The sequence below is a fragment of the Coloeus monedula genome (assembly GCF_965178545.1).
Source record: "Coloeus monedula genome assembly, chromosome: 23".
NCBI lineage: Eukaryota > Metazoa > Chordata > Aves > Passeriformes > Corvidae > Coloeus > Coloeus monedula.
Genome location: NC_138803.1, coordinates 6,580,367 through 6,590,300, shown reverse-complemented (window position 1 = coordinate 6,590,300; position 9,934 = coordinate 6,580,367). Strand labels below are relative to the sequence as shown.

Genomic DNA, 9,934 nt, shown 5'->3' with positions numbered 1-9,934 from the left:
GCTTTAGAAAACAAAACTCAGCTTTATTAAGCAAGTATTCATTGTGCAATTACAGCCTTGGAAGCGGAACTCAGACCTTGCTGTGTTATTGTCAGACACAGGGAGGCTTCTAGCAGGTTCTCTCTCCTGTTGCAGCTGCAGTGAGAGCTGGGCAGCTGAACTCCAGAGTGCCAAAGCCTGGGACTAACCAAGCACAAGGAGTGGAGAGGGTGAGGGTTGTAAAAACAGCTGAGCTGCCACGGAGTAAAGCTCTGCATGGCTTTGGTTTGTGGGGTTGGTGTTGTGCAGTGCATTTGTGCATTGACAACTAAACAGAAAACAAAAGCTCGTAGCACTGATGACGCCCTATGGATAATATACACTGGGTGTGGGAGCAGGAGCCTCAGACCTTCCCGTGCCTCCTCCCAGCTGTGATGATCCAGAAACACCTCGAGGCCACTGCAGCGATGGATTCCTGGCACTACTGTGCCCCTGTCCCCAGCTGGTCACTGCTCTCCGAGAGCTGCTGGCGGGGCAGAGCCTCCTTTCCTGCTCACACTGGCGGTGTCTGGCTCTGAAGTGCAGAAAAGAGTAAAAGAGCCCTTCTGGTTCTGCAAAAGAAAGAATTTCAGGTGAGGACTGGGCTTTGTTTCACTCACTGCTGCCTGCAGAACGTGCTGCTAATGAGCAGCAGTGGGGGCGAGGGACAGCTCAGATCCCTTTGAGGGCTCGGTTACAAAGGGCCGTCACAGCACTGATTGTTGGAATGGGCCTTTTTGGAGTCTGTAGTGGCTCTAACTCGCATTTGTCTCTGCTGTTCATCCTTTGTGCGTAGCAGTCCTGTTCAAACGACCTCATCAGCGGAGACTGGCACAGGACATGAGAGGAGGCAGCTCCCTGATGTAGCTTTTGAGGAGAGCTCTGCCAGCAGGAGCTCACCTTTGGGCCATTCCTTAGAGCAGGATCTAACAGCAAAGCTTCTCACTGCTCACACACAAAGCCATGCAGATGATAGCAGGATTGAGCTAAGCTGTGGTCAAACAGGATCAAACTCGCATTATTTTACTCTGCTTTACAAAATGAGCATCTCTGTGCTCTGCTCACAGACATTTAAACCTGCCTGGGCCAAATCTGGGAAAGAGACGTCCTGCCTGTGCTGAGCCCTGCACCTGCAGCTCTTGTCAGCCCTTTGGTCATGGTCTGAGACCTGGCTGAACAGCCCCAATCCCAGCTGAGGGAGAGGCTTGCACCAGTGTTTTCCCCTCATGAATAGCTTGAAATAATTGTAGAGTTTGGTGTGACAAACCCATGCTTGGGTTCCTCTCTCACGTTCCTGGGCAACCTTGTTGTGATGTAAAAGTTGGATTCAGAGTTGCTGGCCTGGCCCTGATGGAAGCTGAGAGCTGAGTCATTGCTTGAGAGGAGGTTTGGTGAAAGGCTTTTTCTGCTGCAAAAAACCCGGATTCATTTACTTCATGTACAGTCACTGTGCTATTTGTGCCTTTCCCTTTTGCCTGCCCTAACTGGATTAATTAAAAGCAGCTGGTGATTGGATTGCAGAGCACTCACCTCTGACCAGGTGGCTGCCTCCATCACATGATCAAACAAACTCCAGTTTGCCCAGTGCCACAGTGAGACGAGTGTTTACTGGTTTTCATTGGAACAAGAACCTCTGACTTGAAATGACTGGTTGGGAATGGGTGGAACAGAACAGAAAGATGAGAAATAGCAATTATTTACAGTCATTCTGCAGGGGGATTGTGGTGTTAATTACAGAACATCAGCTATGAGAGCAAAGCAGGGCTGGGTGCAGCCCCTGCAGCCACAGCAGGGTCTGGGCACTCAGCACCAGCAGCTTGGAACACTGAAAGCTTTTCTGGAAAACCAGTTGTGCTCCAGTCCGTGGGGAGCTGGGTCACCCAGCCCGGGCCACCTGCCCACCCCGTGCTCAGACACACCCAGGAGAGCCTGGGCTGGGCACAGCTCCCAGCCAGAGCCTTGGCTCATTCCTCCCCTTCTCCCTCCACCTGGCACCAGCCCCTGTGCCAGGCATCTCCTTCCAGGGATGGTCATTCCCATACAATGTGCTGGAAGTTAATGGAAAGGACCTGGATACCTACTGGGATTTTGAAGACTTTTTGGGCAGCGCTGTCTCGGAGCAGGAGGACACCTTTGTCCTCTCGTGGCCCACACAGGAGGGGCTGCAGCCACAGGAGCTCCTGCCCGAGGGGCTGTGGGTGTCCGGCAGGGCCAGGCTGCTGTCCCCGGGCAGGGGTCCCTCCTCCGGGGGGCTTGGCAGCTTTTCCTCGCCCATTCCCGCGTCCTGCTCGGGCTGAGTGGGTGGGTTTGGGTACCCCTGTGAGGGGCCCTGCGCCGCGTCCTTGTCACCGCTTGGCGCTGCTGGCAGAGGGGTCCCCGTGGGGCTGCTGGGTCTGGGGGGCTCTGAGGTCTCTGTGACAGGGACAGAGCTCTCAGCTGCCCCGTGGCCGCTCATGTGCAGCTTCTTCATGTGGTGCACGACGGCCGCAGCGTTGAAGGCTTGCTGGGGAAGGAGACAAAACCCCTGGTGAGCACCTGGTGCTGCCAGGACACGTTGTGCCCCCAGGTGACACCGGGCACAGCGCTGTTGGCACGGGCACGTTCCTGCCATAAACTCCGTGTTTTCCATCGAGTGCAAGCTGCTGATGCATTTGGAGTTTCCACCCGAGGAAAATGGGGAACAGCTGGGAACGGCCCCCTGCCCTCTGCTCTCCTGGTGAGGCCCCGGAGCTTGATGTTTGTGGTGAATCTCCCAGCTCACTTTGCAGCAGGGAATATTGGTCCAAACACCCTGCAAACACTGACTGCAGGCAGTGTGGAGGATCCAGCTTTGGAGGATCCCAGCTTTTGGGTGCTTACCCACCCAGCTGAAGCCCTGCTCTGTGCTGGCTGTCAGCAACTGGTATTTGTTGGTGAAATGGCTCTGGGCTCCTGGCAGCAGCCACTTACCCTCCATTTGCTCTTTGCAAAGTTTTTCTGGATCTGAGCACTGACAGATGGGTAGATGTCACGGTGAAGGGCTGTATTTCCATTAATCCTGCAGATGGGAAGAGAAGAAAATGGGCTCGTAAGCAGATGGCATTTGTAAGGCATTCCACATTCTGGAAGCACTGAACTGCTTTGTACGTTCAATCAGCAATAATTAAACCCAAAGGAAAAACAGCAACAAAATGTAACACAAACACACACTTCAAAGCCTGAGAAAGCTCAGGGTGGGATTTCTTCTCTGCCTCTGTTTGTGGAGGCAAATATGCACAAATTGCATCTTTAATTATTCATCGTTTGCTTTCTTTGCTCACAAGAAGGCGCCAGCGCGGGGGCGGCAGTGACGTTAATGACGGGGTGGGGGACACTCCTGTTCCCAGGGATGCTCCTGCTCCCAGCTCCCACGGAGCACATGGAGCGAGACATGGGGGCTGGAGAATCCCCATGGCCACCCTGTCCCCTCACCACGGGTGCCGCAGGGCTTCCTCACAGGTGAACCTCGCGCTTGGGTTCTTCTCCAGTAAATGTCGGATGAAATCCTTGGCTGTTTGGGAAAGGGGGAAAAAAACAGAGAGAAAAGGTTATTTTCACCTTCTTGCCAGACCTGGCCCTAACAGAACATGGGAAATGCTGCTGGATGAACATCACAGAGGTCAGCCCTGATTAGAAGGGATTTGTATCCCTGCACCAGGGGAGGTGCAGGTTGGATATTGGGAAAAATTCCTTCACTGAAAGAGTGGTCAGGCACTGGAAGGGGCTGCCCAGGGCAGCGGTGGAGTCACCATCCCTGGAAGTGCTCAAACAATGAGTAGATGGCACTTGGTGATGTGGTTTGGTGGGCATGGTGGGATTCATTCAAAGGCTGGACGTGATCTTGCATGTCTTTTCCAACCTTAATAATTCTGTAATTGCTCCAATAAAGGGAGATTCTCATAGGGACAGGCTCCAGATGAAAAAATATCAACTGTGGATGCGCCAAACTTCACTCTTAGACTGTGTGAGTTGCAGTTTAATTATTCACTTAAAAAATAACTCTAAAAACCATGAAGTGCCAACTGAGCAGATTTAGAAGTTGCCCTGAAGAGCTTTTACATCTCTCCCTTTTTTTTTCTTTTTCTTGAAGGAGGGATTGTGATGTTTGTTATTAAACCCCAGCACAGCCCTGCTAGGCTTGTTTGTTTGTATTAAGGATTGATGTTGGAATGGGCCGTGAGGATGCAGCCTGCAGTGAGCTGTGCACAGGGGAGCTCCACGAGCAGGTTGGGCTGGGGAAGTGGTGGCTGACAGGACATAGGAAAAAAATGCGGAAAACCCCTGGAGTTTCCCTTCTTACAGAATCAGAGACTATTTGGGTTGGAAGGAGCCTTAAAGCCCATCCAGTGCCACCCCTGCCCTGGGCAGGGACACTTCCCACTGTCCCAGGCTGCTCCAAGCCCTGGGAGCCTGGCCTGGGACACTTCCAAGGGAAATCTAAGCCTGCTCAGAGCTCAGTAATCGTTTGTGAAAATCAGTTTTACATTAACCAAGGCCTCAGCTGAGGATGCTGCACTCCAGGCAGGCTCCAAGCACCCCCCTGTCTGCCAGGGCAGCTTTGCTTTGGCATCATTCCCCCAGCACTGAGGAGATGGAGCCTCTGATCCTCCCCACCATCCCCACATCCGAGGGCTTGCTGCTGTGTGAGTGACTCCACTCAGAGCCCCAGCCCTCCCCTTCCCTGCTGAGGCAGCACAGGGCGTTCAGGGCTTGGCTGGGTTGGGGATTTGGGATTGAGCCTGCGGGAGGGAGCGTGGAGCTTCCCAGTGCTGGAGCTTTACCTGACTCGGAGATATCGTCCCAAAACGGAGACTCAAACTCGTAGTAGCCTTCCTTAATCTTTTCAAAGAGTTTGGATTCAGTTTCTTCATAGAAAGGGGGGTACCCACAGAGCCTGGAACAGAACACAGAGCCAGGGGCCCTTCAATACCACCACAAAGTGGGCACAGGCTTCTCCAGAGCCCAGGGAGGCCACAGGAGTGAGGAGTGGCAGAGGAGCTGCTCTGCCCGCTCCTCCGTCCCTCTCTGCTCAGTGGATCTGTAAAGATGCACAAAAGAGTTAAAAACTTCCCTGCAGCAGCGAGAGGACAAAGCCACAGCTGGTACCGAGCTGAGCGGTGTGGGAGGGAACGAAACAAAAAGTCCCCGGGAAGATGGAACGGTATTTGTAGGGAATTGGAGAAAAACAAAGCACAGGATGAGGCACAGAACAGAGCAAATGTGATTCCTTTCATCTCTGCTCCTGCACTTGATTCCCCACAGCCCTTTAATTCCTGTGTTTAGGAGGAATTCAGTGCTGTGCTCCACAGAAAAATAGGAGGTCTGGCATCGCCCCCGCTGCCGCTCCGCAGAGCCCCGGGGGAGTTGGGAAACTCACGGATAAACAAGTGGGATGCTGCTGCTTGCTGGTACTCACAGGATGTAGGTGATCACCCCGATGGACCAGCAGTCCACGGCTTTGCTGTAGGGCTTCTGGGCCAGCACCTCGGGGGCTGCAGGACAGCAAAACCAAAGGGGAGTTCTGAGCAGTAATGAATTATCCAACACTGGGAGAAGCAGCAGTCTCAGCCAGCACCAGCCCCATTTCCCAGCTGAACTGGTCTGTGGTTTTTGTATCTATTTTATGCCATTAAACAGAAGGAACCACAGACAATCTCTGCCTGCACAGTGAGGTTTAACCAGGGAGCTGCATCCTGCCAATGTAGTCTGGTGGGAATTAAACAAAATCCCATTGCATTAAAATAATTTTTATAATTTTTTCAACAAATATATTGTTCTCATAATGACCCTTTTCTTTGCATTTTGAAAGTTTTGATGTTTTTCAGTCCCTACGCCTGTTTGTAGGGTCTGTGCAGTTCATCTGTGAGTAGCATGTCATTAGCAACGTATTGATGTATTTTTTTCCCTTCTTCCAGGCAATGTCCTGTACGTGCACAACTGTTTTCCAGGAAATCCACCAGCACAACCCCACTGCTGCCCCTTGGCTCACCCACATATCCTGGAGTCCCACAGGCCGTGGACATGATCCCGTTCTGCTCCATTTTTGACAAGCCAAAATCCGTGATCATGATTTTGGAGTTCTCTTCGGGGGTGAGGTAAAGGAGGTTCTCAGGCTGTGAACACGGCGGGGGTCAGAGGGTGAAATTTGTGGCAGGAAAATGGCAAAGAGGAGCAGAAGGTGGTGGGGCAGAGCAGGTGAAGCTGCCAGCTCCCCACGGGCCAGGGGCCAGGGCAGGGCTCACCTTCAGGTCCCGGTGCACGATCCCATTCTCGTGGAGGTACTTGACAGCTGTCAGGACCTGGTGGATCACCAGGCTCGCATCTTTCTCCGTGTAGACGCCTCGCTCCAGGATCCTGTCAAACAGCTCTCCCCCAGACACCCTGTGGAGAGGGCAGCTTAGACAGAAAAGGACTGGAAAAAACGTAAACAAAGCTAATCATGCTTTGGTGTTAGGTCAGCTGAGTTTCTGGTCCTTTTACAGCAGAACCATTCCTCGGGCAGCAGCTTTTGGGAGGCTGAGGCCGATTGGATGCTCCTGGGTGCGATTCCAGGCTGCCAGTGAGGATTGCTGGTAAACCTGGGGAACTTGGGTGAGGTTGTGAGGTAAATCCTGGTAGGGCTGAGCTGCAGGTATCCAGCCCTGCCTCAGGCTCTACTCCACAAGTGGTTATAGGCTTTTGTCCTTTGCTAAATTTACAGTTCAGCAGCAGCAGCAGCCGGGTGCTCAGGGCTCTTTCTCTTCTGCTGACACGGTGCCCATTCCATTTCTAGAAACCCTGCGTGGCACAGCTCTAATTAGAAATACTTCTGCCTCTGCCCTGCTAAACTGTGAGGAATTCATTTGCATAAATAGATCCAAATCATGGCTTAGAAAGCTGCTGTTAAAACAGGGATGAGCCAAGGTGCCACAAGGAGTGTCCGGGTTGGTTCCAACCTTGGCACTGAGGGTGCTTGAATGGACCCTTGAGGGGCTCTGGGGTGTGGGTGCTGAAATCCCCCTGCTCCTGCCCCTGTGGCCCCACAGAAATGGCTCTGATGGTACTCACAGCTGCATGACCAGGTAGAAGTGGGTTGTGCTCTCATAAATATCTTCTAAAGTCACAATGTTTTCGTGCTTTATTCTGCAAAGGGAAACATGAGTCAGAAACAAAACCTGGCAAGGACGGAAGGGGCTTCTGAGGTGGGAAACCCGATGGTCATCTTGCTTTAATCACCAGTGAAAGTTCACTGGGGTGTTCTGGGGCTGATGTCCCTCCCCCTGTGTGGCAGAGGATCACTGATGCCCATCCAAGTCCTTTTGGAGCACCAAGCACCATCAGTGGTGGGGACCAGACCCTTTATTTGAAGTACCCAGTCCGTCAGGAGCGTTCCTTGGACTGTAACACTCACTTTTTCAGCACTGCTATTTCGTTCTCCAAGCTGCTGTCCCTGTTGAGAGGAGACTTCTTGATGCATTTCAGAGCAAAGAGCTTGCCAGTGCTCTTCTGCTTCACCAGGAAAACCTCTGAGAAGGCACCTCTGCAGAGAGGGGGAGAGGCTGCATTTCAGTGGGTGCTGCTTCTGGGAGCTGGGAGGGACCGACAGAGAGGGGAAATAGCCAGGGAAAACAACGTGGTGGGATTGTAAAGCTGGAACTGTACCTTCAGCAGCCCCAATCTTAGGATATTCAAGGCAAGGTTATGCAGTATAGCTAAAACCCCACAGTTTTATCTATAAAATAGATAGCCCAGCCCACGGGGAGCTGCAGCTTGGGTTGGTGTCACTTGCTGCCACCTGTGTCCCCTCAGTGACAAAGTGACAGGGAGTGGCTGCTGCCTCCCTGGCCAGGGCTCACCCCAAGCAGCAGGAGCAGGTATTTATAACCTGCCTAAAGCCCTAAATCCCGTTAAAGGTTCATCCTGGGGAGCTGAGCATGAGGCTCGGGGCAGTGACAGTGACACTGTGCCAGGTCAGTCCTCACTAATCCTCATCAAACCCACGGGACATTAACTGGGGGCCATGAAATGGAATTTGCTCTGAGTCTGCAAAGCCCTGCAGGGAGCTGAGGGCAGGGCAAGGAAGGGCAATGCTGTGGACCCTGGGGGAAAGTGATAACAAGTTTGAGGTGATTTTAGGTCCTAGATCTTAATTTCAATTCTTCAGGGAGCTGAAGCGATGCATGTGGGGAAAAATCCCAATTGCTAATGATAAATTTTCCTATTAAAGCAATAGTAGGAAATGAACAACCTACAAATCAGCTGCTGGGGCATCTGTTCTACATCTCTGTCCCAAACAGTTTATAATAATTATGCCCCTTATTAAAAATGATGAATCAACAAGTGGGATAGGAGAGAACAAAGCTTTTTCTAACCTCATTCCTTTAGTGAAAGCTGCTGGATAATTCAGTTAATTTCTGAGGCTGACAAGGCACAGAATTTGGAGTAGCTGCTTCTTTGGGAACTTTGTCATGGGCTCGGAAGTCACAGAAAATTTGTCCATGACAGAACTTGCTGGTGGAGGTAATTCAATTCCTCCCCCACCACCTTGGAAATGTTTTGTTGTCTCATCCCCATGAATAGGCAAATTAAGCTGTTAACGAACAGGGAAGGATTGTACAACTCCAACATCCTTGTTTTTGTTTCATTCCCCAACTGAGTCAGGGTTCCTGAGCTAAATATACGACTTGTTATTGTCATTCCTCTCCCTGCGCCAGCCCTGACCTTGCAGCAGCAGGAGCAGGCAGGAATGGAGCAAAAACTAATCCAGGCTTCCATCAGGGCTAGAGGGGATGGAGGGAAGGGCAGAGGGGACTCAGCTGTGCCTGGGGCTGGGGGGATTTGGAGCTGTTGGGGAATTGGAGCAGCAGCAGCCCTGGGCACCCCTCACGTGTTCCCGGGCTGACCCAGAGGGAGCCGGGTCTGGGGGTGCTCCTGCCCCGAGGGCAGGGCTGGTACTCACGATCCCAGGGCCTCCATGAAAATGAAGGTTGTGCGGATGTTGCTGGTCTGCTTCTTCCAGGAGCTGCTGTCGTCCTCTTCCTTGCGCCCCATCTCCTCCAGAGTGGAAGCAGGGAACGCTGTGAGGAGGAGAAGAGGTGCCTGACGTGGTTTGTGCTTGTAGGAAGCCCAGGACTCCCCAGTTAGAGTTAGAATTAGAACTGGCCGAGGTCTGGGAGGTGTGAAATGTTCCACAAACCCCTCAGAACTCATAATGAGATCGGGTCTAAGGACTGGAGGGACACTGGAAGGTGAGAAAGGAGCCTGGAAAAGAGGGAAAAACAGATGTAAAAGTGACCCTGGGCAGCAGGGGCATGGGGAGCATCCCTGGGAGTGTGGAGAATCTGCCTTCCCAGAGCAGGAACTGTGGGACACAGCTGGGCCTTTAGAAGACAAAGCAAAAGCTTTCATGGATGTTAGTTATCCATTTGGAAAAGGCAGAAGTATTAAAGCAGAGGAAAAGCTGAAAGGTCTTTTTTCATGAGAGACAGCTTAGATATTGGATTCGTCCTGAACCTACTTTATCTCCTTAATTAGCACGTTTACAGGGTTTTCAGCTCCTTGACACAATTTTTAAAGGTTAATTTAACATTATTGAAACCAAAATTGACTCAATTGTAAACAGTTGAAGGCTTCAGTCCATAAAATCACCAAAGGCCTCATGAACTTGACCTTTATTTACCTCCTGGTTTCTGATGCCTGTGTAACTCTTAGAAATGCAGCTCCTTATAGAACCCAGCCTTATCTTGCTGTTTGAAATCAGTGAAGGTCAAAAGTCCCTCACAAAAATGCTGATCAATCAGTAGAAACCTTTCTGCCAATTATTTTATGCCCCTAAATAATGTTTTCTTTGAAATCACCTGCCCATCCCAAATGTACAGACATGGAACATCACAGAAGGAGAATTTGCTGGCAGAGACAT

General features: G+C 51.5%; 1 protein-coding gene across 1 annotated transcript; it reads right to left on the bottom strand.

The window, feature by feature from the left end:
- Positions 1-1,571: 1,571 nt before the first annotated feature.
- CAMK1G (calcium/calmodulin dependent protein kinase IG) lies at positions 1,572-9,066 on the bottom strand (the record flags this gene model as incomplete). The annotated part of the gene is made up of 11 exons (XM_082296233.1): positions 1,572-1,665; positions 2,100-2,521; positions 2,968-3,055; positions 3,469-3,547; positions 4,818-4,930; positions 5,453-5,528; positions 6,026-6,149; positions 6,279-6,417; positions 7,084-7,158; positions 7,427-7,555; positions 8,975-9,066. 11 exons carry the CDS (start codon positions 9,064-9,066, stop codon positions 1,572-1,574), a joined length of 1,431 nt encoding a protein of 476 aa, XP_082152359.1.
- Positions 9,067-9,934: the final 868 nt, after the last annotated feature.